Source organism: Strongylocentrotus purpuratus, unplaced genomic scaffold (assembly GCF_000002235.5).
Source record: "Strongylocentrotus purpuratus isolate Spur 01 unplaced genomic scaffold, Spur_5.0 spur5_scaffold_2, whole genome shotgun sequence".
NCBI classification, from domain to species: domain Eukaryota; kingdom Metazoa; phylum Echinodermata; class Echinoidea; order Camarodonta; family Strongylocentrotidae; genus Strongylocentrotus; species Strongylocentrotus purpuratus.
Genome location: NW_022145605.1, coordinates 10,499,331 through 10,520,107, shown reverse-complemented (window position 1 = coordinate 10,520,107; position 20,777 = coordinate 10,499,331). Strand labels below are relative to the sequence as shown.

The 20,777-nt window shown below is 38.6% G+C and overlaps 1 protein-coding gene across 7 annotated transcripts in view; it reads right to left on the bottom strand.

The window, feature by feature from the left end:
* Positions 1-19,084, bottom strand: part of LOC578834 (RIMS-binding protein 2) — a 96,508-nt gene extending 77,424 nt beyond the window's left edge. For 4 of the 7 annotated variants that reach the window (XM_030991632.1, XM_030991631.1, XM_030991634.1 and 1 more), the window contains exons 1-2: positions 15,433-19,083; positions 1,817-1,900 (exon numbers count right to left, since the gene is read on the bottom strand). In XM_030991632.1, the coding sequence (XP_030847492.1) occupies positions 1,817-1,900; positions 15,433-15,537 (189 nt within the window). In that variant the 5' untranslated portion in view covers positions 15,538-19,083. Of the gene's footprint in view, positions 1-1,816; positions 1,901-15,432 lie in introns of all 7 variants that reach the window. The other 3 variants (XM_030991629.1, XM_030991630.1, XM_030991633.1) reach the window with 1 other exon arrangement.
* Between the last annotated feature and the right edge of the window lie 1,693 nt (positions 19,085-20,777).

The following is a 20,777-nucleotide window of genomic DNA, read 5'->3' as shown; positions in this document are numbered from 1 at the left end:
ATCTCATCTGTGAGTCATGATTTCTGAAGCATTTTATTTGTTATATATTCATACATGAGTGAACAAGATGGAAAACACTTATTTGTTACTGACAAAAACCTCAAAAGATATATCTTCAAAAACATGATTACTATCAAATATCTAGTTGTTACAGATGGGGGGGGGGGGTTCCTCCCTAAACATTATAAAATAGAAGAGAACCAATTATATTTACTCCATCAACTTTTACCAACAATGTGGATTACATTTACATCTCCCAAAGTACATGAGTCATTTATCAAATGTGACGAGTCGCAAATTAAGATTAGACGAAGGATTTGATATATGAATACCAAGATTTGTCAGGACAGAAAAGGGTTACCACATTACTTATGGGATTTAAAAGATTCTGTAGAGAATCCCTTGGAATGAAAAACTTTAAGAAAACAAAAAGAATAAAACGTGTGTGGGAGGGAGAGTAATCCAGTGAATATACAAAACAGATTATAATATTATTTTCTTTATTGAGATGTGATTTTCCTGCTAACCAAACATTCTTCTCTGTGTATGTCTTGCTCTTATTCATTTCATATTTCATTCCATCTTTATCCTTTATTTATGGCTCCTTCCACTCCAACTACCCACCTCCCCATTTCCTAACTCAGTTCCTCTATTCCCATCTCCCATTATCCCCTGATATCTCTCTCTCTCTCTCTCTCTCTCTCTCTCTCTCTGTTTGTCTTCCTTTATCTCAAAGGATACCAGTTGGTTTCATTGTATAAAAAATAAAACAAACAAAAAGCTACTTTCTCTCCTTGGCTCTCCCTTTCTTCTTCCCACCCTCTTCTTTCATCTTTCAAACCCTCCCCCCCCCCCCTCTCTCTCTCTCGCTCTCTCTCTCTCTCTCTCACACATACACACACACACACACATGTTATCATTCTCTACCTCTTTCTCTATGTATCTTTATCAAGGACAACACTCAAATAACTACCAAACCCCCAGCTTAACTCCCAAAAGCCCATCTTTTGTCATCGGCTTTTGCTCCAAGCATTCCAACTCCCCCAGCGCGGCCGAGATCTATACACTCACTGCACGACCGACATGCAAGACACAAGACAGCATAAACAATGGCATCAAAGTCATCCACCGACATCACTCATGATGGAGAAACGGAGAAGATGAGAGAGCGGAAACAGACTGCTGACGACGACGAGAGCATGCAGACTACGGCCCATCAACAGCTCTTTATGTGGTGTTTTGGGACCAGTGTGTTTAGAAGCTCCTTCATGCTTCACTTGAATATATACAGCGATGAAAAGGGACATAAATCTCCAGGGAGATGCTGTTGATGGCGCAGGATAAAAACGAACCCTTTGAAATGAATATATTGGAGGAAGTTATTGGTGGTTATATTCATCTTTTTTATTCAGCCTGTGGGTAACCTATCTTACTTTTAATGACCCCCATCTCTCTTTCTGTCCCTCTCATCTTATAAGCTATCTTTTACACTTTCCTTCTTATTTCCTTCATTTGCTATATATATATATATATATCTCTCTCTCTCTCTCTCTCTTAAAGTTTCCCTATCACACATACCTCTCTGAATCTATTATTTTGGCACACAAAAAAGCTGATTTGCTGGAAAGCATCCATTTTATTTTGGTTTTCCTTGAACATGGTTCCCCATTGAAACATGTGCTAGAAAAATATGTACATAAAGACAATCTGCCTATAATGGTTGATTTTGTTGTCTCCACTGAGCGACCTCTGTATACAGGTTTGACTGTAATTTTTTTGTTGGATGAAGATGAAAGAACCGAGTAGTTTTACTCACCAATTGATTTGATTTCTGCCTCTCCTCACTGAGGTCCCTCTCTAAAGCTTCAAAGGACTTCCTCTGTTGACTGACCTCAACTTCCTGTAGGTCAAAAACAAAATGAGATAATTAGTCTGCTGAATACTGGATAATGAAAATTTCTTCTTGAACTATGAATATTACTATGGCCACTTTGATAGTACTCAGCATATCAAAACCAACTGGCAAGAAGGCAATTATGTGCTTAAATACTTAGTCGTTATTATACAGCTTAACTACTGATGTATAAAACAGGATGGCCAGTGGGTTTTACCCAACTGGCCAGAAAAAGACCTAAGAATGGAGTGGGGGGGGGGGGGGGGGGGGGGTGAAGGGTGAAAAACAAGGCGCATCAAACGGTGCATAATAAGTCTGTACATCAGTGAACATTCTGCTCTTTCGCGGAAAAAAATGGGTTCTGTTTTTAGTAAGAAGGTAACTGCTTTATCTTTTATCATTTTAGTTGGCTATATGCCGAGTTGTTTGCAAGAATGTGTGGAATACTTAAATTATTTATTAATTTAAAAACAATTATACCTGTATATAAATACCACTCAAGGGGAATCATAGAAGGTGGTCTTTATAGACGGGTGGTATTTCTATACAGGTGGTCACTAAAGCAGGTTTGACTGTACAATGAAACCTATAGATAAAGACCACTCAAGGAAAATAACAAATGTAGTCTTTATAGACAGGTGGTAGTTCTATACAGGTGGTTGCTAAAGCAGGTTTGACTGTATAATATCTACAGTAGATATGAACCTGTTAGCAAGGGGTCATGTCTTGGGGTCATGTCAAATGTCAAATGACTGGGAGAACAGGTTTTTAAAAGAGATACCACACAATATAACATACTAGAAAGACTGATACAGAGTGTACTAGAATACTCAGTGTGATAGACTAAGAGATGAATGAGCAAGAGGAGCAAAAATTAATAAAAAGAGGGAAAAGAAGGAAAAGGAGACAAACAGACAGGGAGAGAAAATATTGGTGAAAAGGGGGAAAAGATGATGAAGATGATAAAAGAGATATCACTTTGGGAATTGATGTTTTTAGAAATATACAAAGAATAAATGGATGCAAAAGAAATGTAACAAATCAACAAGTCTTCCTTACTACAAATGCATATCTCCTATTAAAAAATTAGTGAAAGAATGAAGGGAGGTTGAGAATACTGAAATAGGGATATGTTGATGGAGATAGGAATGCTGTTTTCTACTTCCTGCATAATGCTTGTACAGGAAGTAGACAACAGTGTCTCACATGTTATCACAAGGAGGTATTGTGTGCTGAGAGCCAGAAGGGCATAAACTCATATATCTTAGCTTGGAGTTAGTACCCTTCTGGCTCTATACAGACCCATCTATCTGGAAAGTATAGGATGACAATGACCCATTATCTCCACACGTACATTGTGTTAATGCCTTCCGGCTCTTTCTCTCTCACCAACAGTATACCCCATTACAAATGATAGTTACCATGTTTCTATCTCCTGCCCTGCACACCACAATCTTCAGGAGAGACATTGAGACAACTCCAGAGACTATCTTCAAGATCTAGACAACACTCCACACCCCAAAAGTGCATTCCCAAAACATACCGCAACTTCCACAAGTTCAGAGGTGACCCAAAGCGACACTTTTGACTACACCGATACCTCCATCCTACAGAACCAGTCAGACAGCACACGAGTTCAATCAAAGTCTTGAAACATGAAAAGATCGGGTCACGACAAGAATTGTCGGCAAGATGGATTTTAAACGACTCCTGGATGTGATGCTGTACTTTCCTTGTCACCCTAAATGATACCTATTCCATGGCCTCCTCTCCAATTTCCAGCACCCCAATATATCCTTATTCTGTACTTTGATCAACACAACTGGTCAGGCAGCGCTGGAGTCGGCATGTAACATGATGACGCGTGGCCTCCGATTTGCGACATCCATATTGCCAATCAAGAACATAAAGATTTCGAGAAGATATGGAACATGATTTTCATAAATCCCAGCTAGCCGAGGTATTGCCTTCTGCGAAGAGGGTTCACAAGAGTCTCCAACATCGTGCCTTCCCCATGTTTTATCATGCTCACATGCTCATTTCTTTTCTATTTTCAACACATTCTTGCATCTCCACTCCACCAAGAGCGTGTCAAGTTCAAATATCCATGGTGTAATTGGATCACAACCTTAGCCACCAACGCCTTCATGGCTTACCAAGTGAGATCACTTTAAAAGACAACCATCATAAACAGAACTCCAGGAATAAATATAAGCTTTTGAAATATAAAATGGAATGTCCAGTTTTACTGCGTCCTCTTAAACCATCTCTCTTTCTAGCATAATATTTTTCGCTGGACAGCATCTAATTTCCTCTCCAGACTCCAGATTTGATCTGGCTGACTTCGCTTTTGTCAGGTTCAAAGACCCATGTTGTAATGGGATAACACAGACCAAGCTTCAGGAGACGGAGCTAAATTGCCTGAATGCAATTAAAGGTAGGTAACCCATCTCCCTCCCATCAAGAACACCATAGTCATAACTCTCAAGATTATTATGCCTTTCAATGCCACAGCCAATATATATATCAGTACTCCAGCAAACATTTTATGTCAAGCGGGACATTCTGAAGATTAAGAGGCCTTGCAATATATCTGGAATGATTGTTAACATTTGGAGGTCATTTTGCCCTTGGTCTCCTCAGAGCAATGAGACCAGTATGTATCAATTCAAAGGAATTTGAGGTTTGTGGTATTACAGGGTCCATAGATTTATTTTCTGTTCTGAAGGATCAGCCATTGAAGAGGCACTCATGTCATGGAGGGGGCACCATGCTTACCAATTGATATGAAACACAAGATAACAGGGCCATTTGGTTAGAATACCTTCCCTCTCTCCTTTTCTCTCTTTTTTCTTCTCCCCCCCCCCCTTCCTGTTTTCCTTCTTCAATTTGCAATTTGAGGTGGAGCAAAAGCTCCCTTCCTCCCACATTTCTCTACACTATGTGCTGCATGGATTGATAGCACTTCTTTAAAACTCATCCGTCTTTATATTTCACAAGTGTGATTTATAGAAGCAGTCTGGAAATAAAATGCATGCTCTGAATCTGAATGTAACAGATTGTTTTTGTCTTACTTGGGGGCGGGGTATGTGTTTATTTTCAAGTAAGAGAACATGAAAACACATTTGGGCTTGGCAGCATTTCTTTCCAATTCCCTACACAATCACTCACTGGTAAGAGACTAATTCTTGAGTCAACTTCAATGCTCTGCCTCTTCTCTTTCATCAGGAAGCTTCAGACTGGTTTATTATCATGTCTATTGATTGTGAGTCATGCACTCTTCAATGTTGGGATGGTGAAAACATGCCAGAGAAATGGGAACCATTACTCATTCCCCCCAAATTGGCACAACCCAAGTCGCAATTAATCTAGTGGGAAGAGTTGCGGTTGATATCATTAGTCCAATATTACGCAAGCCTTTCTTTGTGTAAACAGGTAATATTCCATGTAGGAAGATTTAGATGATAAGATAACTGTATGTATGTTTGCTTGTTTTGGGGTTTTTTTTAGGGGGCGGAGGTCAAATCATTTTTTTTCAAAAACACTGCCCTTGAACTTGATCATTTATAACCCAAGATGGTCATTGAATTCATTAATATTAAAGCAAACAATATTGTATTTTCCAAATTTGGATAAAAATTGGAATCAAAATCTTAAATTCCCATCAATTGCATGCAATCAACCTGCAAACTTTTCCTCTACAAAATTTCATCAGAGGTAGAGTAGGGGCTTGGGCTGCAATGAAGTTTAATGCAATGTTTGGATTAGGTTTTGGTGTAGTTTGGGGTCACACAGTTGAAGTTAAGACTTCAGACTGGTGTGTGAAAAAAGAGAAGTGAAGGGATTGGGAGAAGTGGAGAGATGGGGAGATGGAGATTAATAAGAAAAAAGACGGTTGAAATGATAAATGTGTGAAGAAGAGCAAGCCAAAGAATGGAACACCAGCAAAAGCAACAGAGACACATTTATAGCATTTTCATTAAAATCAGGACGATAAAATCCTCATCATCAGTTAGGCAGCATTATTTGAAGTTCTAGCACTTATATGCCCTAAAACATTTGTCTATGTTTTAGAGCAAAAGAGAGAGAGTTAGACCTGTAATATAAGATCTCCCCAAAATCAGCTTTTCGTCTAGGGCCTTTCAGTGTTTGTACAGAAGCGCAGGTGTGTCCCTCCCCCTCCAACAAATCTAGGTTTAATGACCAGTATCAATGGCTACAGAATTGAAGCCCCAGGAAAAGAGCTGAGAATTACGACCAGGGGTTGTATGTTTGGGAAACGATTTGCACTTTGGTGAAAATGTCAGCGCTGAGTTCACTTACAGATCTTCCGTTACACAGAAGGGTTGTGTTAATGTTGCTAGGGTTTGAGTTATTGAATGAGACAGACAGAGGGAGCAAGAGAGAAATAGAGAGAGAGAGAGAGAAAGAGAGAGAGAGAGAGAGAGAAAGAGAGGGAAAGGAAGAGGTGAGCAACTATTGAAGGGGAAGGGGAATACATTTTGAAAAAAAGACATTTTAATTCTCACCCATAGTTACAATCTTCATAGAAATACAGATACAAGGACACAAATAGGAGAAACTAAATATAGAGAAATGCAATGGTCGAAAATATGGTAAAAAATCTACCCATTCCCTGTATCATCTAAAACCATTTTTAATCCCTCTGTCATCTAGCTATCACAAGCTACCAACATCCTTTATCTCTGCTAATATTCATCTTGAACTGCATCTCCGTAATATTTTTATCAATCAAAAATATTCTTGGGTTAGTAGGTCAAAGCAACATGAATTCCTCCTCATACCGAGCAGCTCCCTCGACCAATATTCACCTGCCACCGTAAAAATGGCCCGCGGGCAGCCACACGCGCTCATCTAATTACAGCCCACCACCGAAATAACGCCGCCGACACATTACACGTTCTATTAGCCACTTGCATTTACCGAGCCTCCATTTGCTCTCGGGCGCATTGTGTGCTAGCATCGCAAAAACGTTCATTATGAGAGGCGCTTTGCTCTATTTGCTTTTAGCGTAATTGCGACGCGTACACGTGCTGGGTAAACATTAAACCGAGACGGTAGCGTGTTGGATGTAACAACCATAAAAATCAATTAGATTTCATGTGGATGTGCTATTGAAAGAGAATGAACAGAAGTCTGAAAATAGTTTCCTTTTGTTGCAGAGTTGACTGAGCTTTTTCATTTTTGTTATCCTGAAATTCTTTTGTGCACTTTAAATAGAATGAAATTTTAACTTCCATCAGTTTAATTAATATCTCGATGATGTGCTATTCAAAAGAATTACTTGATACATGAACACTTTCCCTTTGTTGCTTGGATGATTGCGCTTAAGCTAATTTGCTATCCTTTTCTTCTATGTACTTAAATAGGAATGGAGTAGGCATAATCCACATTGTATTTGATGGATCTAGGCATGTCCGGAAATTTCCTTGAGAAACATAAGTGGGATTGCATCAGCCGAGTAACATACTATGATATTGACTGAAAACAGCTGAAGGATAAAAATTGCTTCTGCTACTACTGGTACTACACATTATGACTATTCTTTTCCTAATCTATTACTACGATTGTTAATACATTACTATTTGCTACCTTAGTATGTTTTTAGGATAGAATGAAATTTTAACTTTCATAAATTCATTAAAAAATCCTGATGATATTGATTGAAAACAACTGAAGGATGAAAATTGCTTCTGCTTATACTGGTACACACATTATGACCATTCCTCTCATACTCTTTTGCTTCAATCTCAAATACATTACTATCTGCTACCTTGATATGTATTTTCTTTCTCCGTTCATTACAAAACTAAGATATTGAACATCTCCTTAAAATTTGTGCTTGCGCTCTTCTGCTGGGCACATGACACACTATTTCTGACATTTATCTCTTTCCTTTTCGTCGGGTCATGTGTATACATACCAATGAGCTTTCATTTGATCCAAGCATGAAACGCTTGTCAGAAAGGGGCACACATGATGGTGTTTGATGGCAAGGGGTAAGAGAGGAGAAGGGGTAAGAGAAAAGAAGGGGAGGAGGGAGGGGGGGGGGGGGTAATTTGATGTTTTAATGCGAATCATGTGTATAACCCATGAGCTTCGGTTTTTCTAGCCAGGGTGGGTGTAAGAAGAGGATTCAACCCTAAAAAGGAGATGGCTCCTAGCATTTGACTCTTAGTGTCATGTGTACACACATATTCCAAGAGTATTTTGGTTTTCAACCATGCACAGAGCTCGTCATAGGGGGGGGGGAAGGGGGATATCAACAGCTGGTAAATTATCTTGTTTGAAACATAGGGGTTTGGGCAGGATAGATATCAACACATAAGACAACTCATCAATGTGAGTCAGGAGGCATTTACTTGTGAGAGTCAACATCATTCTGAATTAAGCAGATAAATTTATTACTCACATTTGGCTCTCTTACTTTTTTTTTTGGGGGGGTGGGTCATCATCATATATAAAATGACGTAGGTGGGGGAGAGAAGGAATCGATCTGCCCCTGAAGGCAAATATTCAAGACATTCTGCTCTTTCCTGTGGATCATGTCATGTGTACATATCAACAAGTCTTGGTTTAATCGAGCATGAAACACTTGTAAGGTTGTGGCGTGTAGAGCTTGGTTTAATACCAAAGGGTAAGGCAGAGAGAGCAATATCTGCCCCAGCATTAACAACTCGTAACAATTTGTGCTTTCGGCCGAGTATAACATGAAGTAAAATAAATAACGATGGGTTTAACCAACCATTGAACACTTGAAGGAATGTGGCATCTATACAGCTAGGTTAAATACCAAAGGGTGAATTGAAAGGGTGGAGTCAAAGGGAAATCCCCCTAAAGGCAATCACTCCTTTCATTTGGCTCCTTCCTGTTCCTCAGCTCTATGTACAAACACAGTTACATTTAAACCAGCATGGAATACTCATCGGAGTGGGGGCATCTACTGCTGGGTTTGACACTGAGGGGGTGCAGTAGGGGTATCAAAATAGTGGAGAAGGGAGCTGTCCCTACATGCAACAGATAATAGCATTATGGCTATATTAGTACCTAAATTTCATTTCATTTCATTTCAAAGACTTTATTTTCTGCAATCAAACAAATCAGTTATACAACAAATATGGATAATTATATAAAACATAAGGTATGTAAACAATATACAAAATATAGAAACAAATGTATAATACATGAGTAAGAGTAAACTTATACAGTAAATGCATACAGTTAACAACTAAATTATTCATACCCTTGCCAAGTTTGGTAATATTTTAAGAATGTGGAAAATTTAATTGTCCTGATTTACGTTTCTTAAGAATGTGTCCTATCAAAGTTTATATCTAAAGGTGTTCCACAAAGGCCCTAATGCAACCAGTCAACCTTTCATCCTTGAGTTATGGAGAAAAAAAGCATCAAATTTACAAAGGGGAATGAATAATTGAGTTGAGGAGGAGGGGGCTCGCGAGATTCCCTGTGCCCCCTTCTCCATCACCTTCAACAGAACCAAATAAATGAGCCTTATTGGTTGGAGATAAAGATTCATCTTCTTTAATGACAGACGGTAAAAGTTAAACAGGCAGTCTCCCTTTCTAAGGGAAACGCAAACACTCCCGAACAAATTTTGGGCTTAGATATAAGTGGTTTGTTCAGGTCGCAACAAACAGTGGCTAGCTTCTCCAGTGTGTATCTAGCCATTCCCTCATCCCTACCTCCGTCTTCACCTCTCATTCTCAGCTCTCTCCCAACATCTATGCTTGGAGCTTTCTCTTCTTCTCTCTCAACGATTTCCTCCCTCTCTATCTCATCTCCCAATCCAAGATTCCTTTGATCTCACTCCTTCCCCCTCCCTCTCTTGCTCTCTCTCTCTCTCTCTCTCTCTCTCTCTCTTTATATCTCTAAGATGTCCATAATAACTTTGTCACATCTCCCTTTCTCTCTCCCTTTCTGATTCAATCAATTTATTTATATCTTACTCTTTCTTTCTTCTTTTTTCCTTAAACACTCCCAGCGTATATTGAGTCTAACCCTCTATTTTCTAATCCTTCTCCCTCCCTTCTCACCCCCCCCCCTCCTCCCTCTCTCTCTCTCTCTCTCTCTCTCTCTCTCTGTCTCTCTTTCCTTTTTGCATTCCCTCATATTATCTTTGTCTCCTATTCAGAATCCACCTGTATCGTGTGTAACTTATATTGCATTCCCCCTTAGGCATACCTTTCTATGTAAATAACTGTTGCTTAACTTCAACTTAGTGCATCACAAAACAGATCGGATAGGTCGATAAACCAATAAATCCCAACACCACATATTGGAGGTTGACTCTCAGCTCGCACCTACAGATCATTGGCAGATATAAAGCATACACATTTTACAAGCTCTTAAAGATATAGACCGGTAGTGGTAACATTGCGATTCAAGGGTTTTGGGTGCAAAATATCCATTCAATATTGTTTAGATTTTGACTTCAGAGGTTTAGATGGCAATACCTAAATTTGCCCCCAAAAAGAAATATATGCACAACTGTTCAATGTTGAAGTGCATTCACGATTTCTATCCAGGCCTGATCGATATGATAATTTACCAAATATATCAATTAGTAGGCGGTTTCCCATCAAAATTTCTATCATCACGTATTGGTCAAAACATATTCTTTCACATGATCGGTAATGAGAGCTTCCATTTCATTTGTTGAGAGGGGGGGGGCAGTTTCAAAACTGGTCTATACCTTTAATCTACAACATGTCATTTACATTCTCTAATATTAATGAATTCAAATCAGAGAAAGATATTGATATAGCACAGGAACTAAAGAATGGAGAATCACCCCTTTGTTGGCTAACCAGGAAAAGGCAGTAGCAGCTATGTTTTGTTGATGGCAATAACTGCTTTATTATGGGCAGCTGATGACTGTACTATATTACCTTCTTTAAGACATATAATTTTATTTCTGTGTGGCATTTCTGAGTATGATCTTACACAATGTCTTGAGCATCAAAAGAAGACTTTCCAAGCAGATGCAAGACTCTTTATAAGACTTCATTTGAGTTCAGAAGTGCAGATAAGACTAGGCATCCCCTCAATATAGATGACACTGGTGGCAAAACAAATCTATTAGGTCTGTCTGAATGTATCCATCATTTCACGTTAAGTTAATGCACTAGGCAAAAGAGTCGGTTCGGACGAAAATCAGTGATTTGAAGAACACAAATTAGTCCCCTCAAGAACCTATTACAAGTTCCTACTTAAATTCCCAAAAGGGTTTTTATAAATCATAATTTCATCTTCCTGTTTATTCTAAATCTCATCACATATTTTCATTATTTTAAGATTAAACTTGTCACTATTCATATAAGGCTAGGCATAATGTAACATTTAATGGAAGTGAGTCGTCAGCTTTCATCTTGCACTAAAAGAAAAAATCTGTGGTTAAAAAAGATGTACTAGAGGATAGAAAGGGTTACCTTTTCCCCTCCAGTTTCAGCAATGGAAGATTTTTCTTTTTGAGATATACTCTTCTTCGAAAATAGTATGCAATGAATGTGAGAGTTTGAGAAATGTGTTTTGAAATACTGCCAAAGGTGTGGCCAACTTGTGTAAAAACGAAAAGATTCAGTACTGCAAACTTGAAACACTATGAGAATAATATCTGTCTCTCTCTCTTGGTAAAGAATGAGTCTTCTAACCCTAGGTCTGTCTATCAATATAGATTTCATTGATATTTACGACAGGCGGCAATTTTCAAGAGTAAAATTTATGATTTTTCAATTTGAGAAATGCACATTGATATTAGCTCAAAACTTGAAGGCAATCTAATAATGTGTGCAAATCAATAACAAGAGTTCTGCTATTACTTGCAACTCTACATTATACAATAATTGTTAAATGTCACAATTTCCATGGCCTAAATTAAAAAATAGCAGCTGCTGAGAGCCAGAGAGTTATTAACTCATATTAATTCAGATAGGGATACGGCCTTCTGGCTCTGAAACAGATTATCTACATATATTACAACACACCATAGAATCCACCTGTCTATAGTGGTCATCTACATATCAGAGATTAAATGCATGTTTAAAATCTGTATAGAAGGACAATCTGTGTAGAACTGCAACCTGACTAGAGTGGCCATTTCTACTGCTTATGGTGGATGGTCTTTACATACAGGTTTGATTGCATTATAGACATACCTTGGACAAAGCAAAATCACCAGACTATTCTTAAAAGAGCTATTTCTTTAAAGCAGAACCTGTCTAGAAAGGCCACCTGACTACAACTGTTTACATTCCACGGCCTTTATAGACAGGTTTGTCTGTATTACAACCACCATTCAATTAATGGAATGATAAAACAAAATCACCAGCTTTGGCATAATTGGGCTATATCTTCAAAGCAAACTGAATAAAATTTTTGATGTATCTCATAATCTACATTCAACATGTCCACATCTACCCAAGATGTATACCTAAGATAAATCTAAATGAAACCTAGTGATGTCACAATGAAAACCTAGTGATGTCACAATGAAAACCCAGTGATGTCACAATGAAAACCTAGTGATGTCACAATGAAAACCCGTAATAGACACTACATGTAGGTAAAGGTCATGCTAATACAGTACAACACATGAGTATTCTAAAGATGATTACAAAACTCGTTAACGGGATGTTATATCAATTGTTTATTTCTAAAAACAGACCTACAGGTAGTCCCTCATTCATATAACTTGTTATCAATAACAAGTTACAATAACTGTATTAAAGCAACTGAAAAATACTTCTTTTGATTGGCTGAGAGCAAGTTTGTTATTGATAACAAGTTGTATGACCCAGAGCAAACAACAAGAAATTAAATCTGGAACTACATGTGAATTTCAAGAACATTAGGCTCTTTAGAAGACCTTTCAGAAGCTACAAAACCTTGACAATATTTATGATCACGCATTTACTTTTTTTCAAGTGCTGTTCATGCTCACCTCTTGTCAACTCATTCAAATATATGTCTTCCAATGAAATATATATAGTCACTAGATTCCTCATTTTCTATTGCTCCCCCTCTATTAATACTCAAAATGAATTCAATGTTTTTACTAAAGGGCTTTATTAACTCAAAAGGGTATAATGAACTACAAATCAATCAATAATTGTGCATTAAGTCTCCTAAAACTATTCAAGACCATTTAATACAGTCAAAACTTCACATTCATCACTAAAATAGTTCTTCCGATATCAACATTCTAAAGTAATCAATGATATTGGAAATGGCCAGGGCAACGTCCTATTAAATGAAAGCACATTTAAAATAAAAAAAGCACACAAGTAAATTGGAAGCCTTCTGAGAAATTAAATTCCTCTCCCCGTTTTATATAAATAAATGTTTTGTAAATACATCCGGATGCATTAGCTTTGGCATACAAGTGCATGCTACATTTCATTTCATTTTGTCTTCATGTCCTCAGAGAGCGGATTGGAAATGCAGACATAATTCATTTGCTCCATCCTAATGGACTATTTTAGCACCATGACTATTTGCACGTCATGTTATTAGCAGCCTCCTGATGAATTTCATTAGCAGCAAAATCAAATCCTTTTCCTCTCGGTAATCCCCTCCTTTCATCCATTTTTGTAAATTTTTACAAGCCTATCCTCCCCCATCCTTTAATAATCAAAGGCTCTTAAAATTTGTTGGTGCATTTAGATATTTATTTAGGAGTAAGCTATTCCTCATATTTCAAATAAATTTGTAAATGAAAGCAGATTTGATTAGTTTGGAAATATATAAATATCTAATGGGGGTTGACAGCCTTTTCATTTCAGAGTGGACTGGTAGTGGATGGAAAATTAAAATGCATTCATTTGGATGGAAATTGCTTTGTTTTTTTCAATGAAAGAAGAGTGAATCCTGTTTTTTATTTTGACAAACATTTTCAATTAAATTTCAGTAATGTAGTAAATAGCACCCAGTATAACAACTGCACTTGTATTTGCTGTTCTACTAAAAGTGATTATCTTAATGAAAATCATGACTCCATATGTCATACAAATCTATGTTATTTATCAACATTTAAGTCAAGTGCTGTCAATAGATTTAAAGAAAGATTTTGTCATTTTTTACAACATTTTGATGATCCAAATATTCAAAACTAAATAATCAAACATTCATAATAACAGTGTCTTCAACATTGGTATTGCCTGACCTTTACTCAACATCACCTTAAATCCGGTAGGTTCTGACATCAGAGCCTTGTTGCTCCAAACAGAATTTATACACCGTCTAGCGGACAATACCAAGAGATTTCACCATGCTCAGTACATGATCCTTTCCAATCATTGAATGAACTATATCCCTATCCCCCAAAATACACCAGTGACCACAGTCTGCAGCCATTGCTAAAGGTCGTCGCGAACACTTGCTGCTCGTCTATTGCCAAGGGAATGGGGTAGAGTATATGTGTCTTGGGTTACAGTAAAACTCAAGCACTTCTCCCCCCCCCCCCCCCTTCCACCCACACCGACCCTCTAAGGGGACGGTGAGTAGACGCCAACGCAGGGAGTGCAGGGCTACGACTGGCTGCCCCAACCCCTTGGGGACCGTTGCCGAAAAGGTTAGAGGGGGGAAGAGCTGCACGGCGTGGCACAGCGTGTCAACGTAAGCAGAAATAATCAAAAACAAATCCAATTCTCTACTTTTGTTCTTTTTTTCACATGGACGCTGTTACGTGATACTGCTTGAAGTGATGTGGATCTAAGTTCATTATGAGGAAAGCGCCATGAATAATGCCAGTTGAAAGTGTATAGCAGCAATGGATCAACAGAAACAAGCATGATGGTTTCTGCATCCTCACTAAGCCTATGCTAAGAAAAGGATAACTTTCATAGCATTTTCTATTTACTTTTTGTTTGCTTTTACTACGGATGGGGGATATATGATGATGAAATTTCTTAAATATAATCCTTGGAGAATGTCATGTCTATGATGATTTGGAAACTATGTAAGAAGTAAAGAAGAACCAAAAACTCAAACTTATATTTTGAAGAAATCAGGAGGATACAATCAAGTCAACTCAAGTTTTCTATTTAAATCCTTTATAAGATAGGTTCAAGTGAAAATGACTCGAAAATTTTACCTTACACTTACATTTTCAATAACAAATTCCTTTCCATTTGCTAATTTTAGTGAAACTATCATTTTAGCTATGTCACCATCTATACAAAACGGGTAAAAATAATTTACACTAAAAAAAATCAATGATTTTATTTTGTGTGATATTTAAATTAAAACTTGATTTTTTTTTTCAAAAAGGAATGCCAACAAAAAGTCTGATGCTTTGAACTTAAACTTAAACATTATTTTGTCTGATAAGAGCCGGAAGAGTATTGACTCATATGACATAGAGTTAATGCCCTTCTGGCTCACAATAGACACATTTAACCTGTTGAGTACTGAACTCTCCCATTTTTATACAGGATCCAACATGTTCCCGTATTCAATGGGTTAAGTTTACAATAAAATGCATGGATAAGAGAACTTACGACAGAGATACAGCATTCACAGTCTCCAAAGTGTGTCTGCGCAATCAGCTCATTGTTCCTCTGGTGTGCATTGAGCAGATGATCTTGGGCATGTACAGCAGCCATGATCCCTGGCACGCAACTGGCCTCAACATGGCCGCCAAACGCCTGCTACAAGTACAAGCGCCATCTCATCAAATTCAAAATGCGTTCAGACCGCTTCTACTGAGTAAGTTAACACCTCGTAGATACTCCAAAAGCTGAGAACCCTGTAGACAGGGATCTCAGGAAATATATTCAAAGCTTCGCCTCCAAGAATGTTCACAAGAGTAGGTTCCGAGAAAGAGTATGTTCCCTGTTCGCCCAAGTTGAAGTGTGAAGCACAATACGACAAACGAAGGTTTAAATGTGCAATTCAACCTCTAATACAGCAGAGAACTTTACTGTGGTCTTTTCCCCACAATGCTGACAAAATCACTCTCCAATTTCAGTATAAAAAAGCATCTTTGACAGGCAAATACCGTAGATGTCTTCTTTTTCTTCTTCTTCAGTCCGCAAATAAACGACTGAATTTACTCACAACGACCACAAAGTTATCACCAATCCACTACATTTTCGATTTGCTCTTCTCAGCTTTCTTGGGCTGTGCAGAACTCCTTGTTAACTGATGCCTCACTTTGGAGGAATGTGCGTGACAGTCGTTTATTTAAGTTTGGTAAAGCTCGTATTGATCGCTCTCTTCTAATGAGCGAGGTGGATTTCTTCCCCGCTAGTATTAACAGTCTCGATTTCGGATTGCACCATTCCCTTTCCTATTCGGTCTCTCCTTTTCTCTCCCTGTCTCTCTGTTTTGTCCACCCTTATCCTGCCCATGTGCCGCTTGGCTCGGAGTGTATCAAGTTCTCTAGTGCATGGCCCATGTCGGACATGCACTCGCATAAGGACTCTGGCACGAACTTTGTAATTTACACCCTACCCAGGCTGATCAACTTCTTCATGTTTTCAACCTCCGTCGAGAGGAAAAAAAAGATGGGAAACTTTCCTTACAGGTGCCTTAGCAAGACAGCCCTCTGAAGAGAAGCAATGCTGTAAAAGATCAAATCTAGTTTCAGACTTTTCTACCTGTGTCCAACTGATGAATACACCTCCAATTTACAGGTGGAACGGGGGAGAGAATTGAGTCACAGGTTTTTCTCACTTTCGTATTTTTGGGAGAGGTTCTTGCTCCAGATATTCAAGAAGTTTTTCTCATCTGTTATTCAGAGACACGAGATGGAAAATTGGGTCTGGCAATCTAGGTTATACAGACCCACCCACCATCTAACTCGTCAATATTCCAGAGCAGTAACCGGTAAGCACCCATTTCGAATAGAATGCGCTATGAGCTTTTTCACTGTCTGCGATCTTTTCATTACAATTCAGCAAATCGTCCACTAAAAGGAATGGGCTTCCTGCCTTCATCCATAGATGCCTAGCTCTCAAAAACAAAAAGGCAAGAGTTGGCAGAGAACGTTCACTCGCAAATGAATGACGTGAACTTAGTGTCACTCAAGGTAGTGTTCTCTTAATGGAAGAACAAAGCCAACTTTAATGACTTGACTTCAGAACCCCATCAGTCTCTCTGCACATAACATTTCTTTGCTTTTATATGCAACTGCTTTTACGTCTCAGCATTAATTCACTATACCATGCATTTCACATCGCAGTTTACAGGGACATAGTTCATTACTTCATATCTTGTAAAAGAATCCTTTGTTGATTCCACGATAGCATCGCAAGATCCTGTCCTCCTGCAATGTTCATTAAGTTCCTTACATTCCATGTAACACCCAATGACAGACAGCAAAACTAATGTTCTGGCTGATCGAAGGAGAGAAAATATACTCTCCAAATTACGATAAATTCCAAGATTCTTGGCCCTAGTTTTGTCAGCAAATCAATGGCCGGCTGTTAACTGACTGAGCAACGTTGAGGGTGGGCGAGTCTCAGAGAGAGCAGGCTCCACGATGTCTGAGGGTCGTTTCACAATGTCGAGGGGGACTTACCCTCACGCATCATCGCAGCAATCCACTTCCCGAAGATTCAGCCACACATTAACGCAAATATTTTTCATGCCTCTCTTCGTGTGCACATTCTTGCACTGATTACGATGAAGAGGCAATAAACAGAACAAGTGGTTGCAGGCGGCTGAATTCCACTCAAAATGTGATCCTGTTTCTCTAATTTTGCTTAAAATTCAGCTTTGCAAAAGTACCCTTCAATATATGATACTTCTCCTTACAAAATCCTGCATCATGGCAAGGGAATATAATATATCCATCGGCTTTGCACCATTCAAACAAATATTCATAAATTCTGTAGTTAGAGACGTGAAGACGATTAAACTGCCAAGATCGTCAAAAGGTTTCATGTTCTGTTACATGGATAGAATTATTCATACACGTGTTATTTCCTTGACAAAGCTGGGGTATTTCTTGATGTACAAGTAACAAGGTTAAACTTTTAAGTAGCAGCTTCACAATCTTATTTTATTTCATTCATAAGCTCTGAAATATTCTTCCAAGATGATTTGCTTATGAAACATTTTTGCCTTTCACTGGTATTTTTCATCTCATTGCTAGCGAGAAATAATGTTTTTTTAACAGAATCAAAAGCAAAAGGCCATGACCGTGGTCTAATAAACTTCCAGTCATTAAGTCTAATTCCCTTTGCTTTGCATATTCTGTTGTAATCCTCTTGTTTTACGACAGACGAGTTGGCGACATTCCCTTAACGTGCACTTCCGATTACTTCAGAGCTCCTGCAGGGTAAAACTCATTCCAAGGTGGATGGCCGACTTTGAGAGAAGTGAAGCAGAAGAAGTTCAGAATTAGTAATTGATGGCAGCATCTAACGTCTCTAACTCAATGCTTGAAATATCCTTGTTGGATCTCTGTAAATAGTGATTTTCTTTCTTTTCTTCAAAACCCTTTGCAATTATTCATCCTTGGGCTGCCTTCAATTCCTAATCAGTAAAATTTTGCCTTACTCCTGATTACCTTTTTTTTTCTGAACTTGGTCACTAAAATTCACTTCTGGTTTTACCTCGTTAGAGGAAAAAGGAAGAGTTATTCAGGAAATTATATCTTTAAATTACTTACTTCCTTTAACAAAGGGAGTGATTATTTGAGTCCTCTCATTTGTGTGAAAACAGGAAAATGTGTGTCACAAGTGAATACTGGAGACGCGATTGTTTTGCTCGTAAGAAAATGTAATTAAGTATAGTCATTCCATTTATTGTCTCAGGGAAAATCCAAATAAAGTGTTCCCATCAGTGCTCCCTTAGAAGTACCCCACAGACAATTACAAGGAATTCTCATGAAATGCTGGAGATATTTGAGACGTAAGATGCTAATGGAAGCCCCAATTCAAACCGCATCAGAAGCATATGTCTCCATGAAAGCTCTCTCCTTACATTAACTGAAACACTATGAACAATTACATTTGCATGATCCCTTCTATGTCATTCAATGCATTATTATTATTTCAAACAACATCATCTCATAAATTTATCTTCAGGCGTTGGCGCAACACTTCTTGTCGCTCTCAAATTTCAGGATTTTCGACTGGTGAACTAAGCAACCAGGGGTAGATATTCATGAGTTTGCTCACTCTGTCTATGATATATGAGTACATGTATAACCATTTATAGCAGATGGGGGAAAAGACTTCGCTAGGAAGGCGAAGAAAATCTATGAATTGAGCCTGCGCCACAGTAGCGGTAGGGAATCGCTGCTCATTTATTAACGACGGATTTTCGGTGAGTGTGTTGATTATCTGCACCACTTTATTAGCGAGAGAACTAACACCTCAATTATGATGGCAGCGTGACACAATGGTAAGGTTGTAGGAACGCTAATGGAAGAAGAATGCTCTCTGTGGCTTGCGAATGATGGATTTTTGTTTCAGAAATAGATGGGACTATGAATGGTCCACATTAGCGGCATATGCTTGTTTCCAAATGAACTGTATTCACACTTTCACATGAACACGTTGCCTCATTTTAATGTGATTCCTCCAATTCTGACACTTTTAGCAGTTCCAATTTGAGAGCTGCTGGTTTTCCAAGTTAAATGTGTTCACACTTTGACATTGATGGTAACAGATTGTGAAGATGAAAAAAATTATGTTGTCTAGAAAGGCATTAAATGTGAAGATGTAGATAATGCAGTTTAAAAGGATTGTTGCTCGATGAGAAGTTTGCTATCACTTGTAGAATATTTGCTAGAGAAGGGCATATATGAACAGAACTTATTATCCAGTCAAACAGTCAAAGGTAGGTACTCGGTGGCCATTATTTCAATCATAAATCAAGAGCGAGTATAATAGATGTCAACGAAGCGTGGGACAATTCTTGTTTAAAAAACACATACGAATAAAGATGATGAAACCGCTAAGTTTACTGAGAAAACAGATGTTTTCTTTGTTCCTGCTGCGATGGCATTGGAATTCATTTCATACAGAGAAAAGTCAGGTGTGCTACGTCCTTGCCTCTGTTCTGTCAATGCTCAGGTCCATGGGAATTGTGGTTATGAGTGAAAAATGGAGGGACTTTAAATACCCCTCCTCTGTGACATCACAATCATGAACTTGAAGCTTTAATGCGTTTTGAAAAGTGCTGTAACCCCGTGTTCTCGCTGGTATCACGCAAGAAGCTCAATAAATGAAGGATGATAAGAAGAAAAAAACGTCCCAAGGTAAGGATCTCTTCAAACTAAGTGAAATTCTGATCACATTACATCTTAAGGATTAACACCCAGTGCACACCGTGTCCCGAGTATGTATTGTGTAGTCCCACATGCAGACTCTTGTGTTTGTGAAGCTTGTGCGGTAGCGGGGAAATCTGAAGTACAATTATCCTCTGCTCATGTTGATTGCGTCTGTTTATCTATCACTCGATGGCGATGCGGGTGGGGGGTATAAACCATCACCACCTGTAAGAGACCGAATCTATTCCCAGACTGCCCCCTGATGAATTTGTGGCTAGAAAATCACTCCGCAGCCAGACATCACCACTTTGTCCAAATCAATTCCCAATTCGTAGTATTTCTGCATTTGAGGGAGAGAGAGGGAGCGAGTGAGCTGATTTATGAGTATCTATCCCTGTGGTCTATGCTGTATCCCACTGCCAGCGTTACAGCGGCGTGCGACCTGTATTGCACTGTGAGCAATCTCAATACTACTGAGGAATGTCGCGCTGATTCCAAATCGATGTTGACAAGATGACGAGCAGAAGCGATGACGACGCGGACCTTCTCGTTACCGATGACCTCCGTGACCTTGTCTATCGGGCATGATAGGCCAAGGGGAAGAGCAACCACCGATCA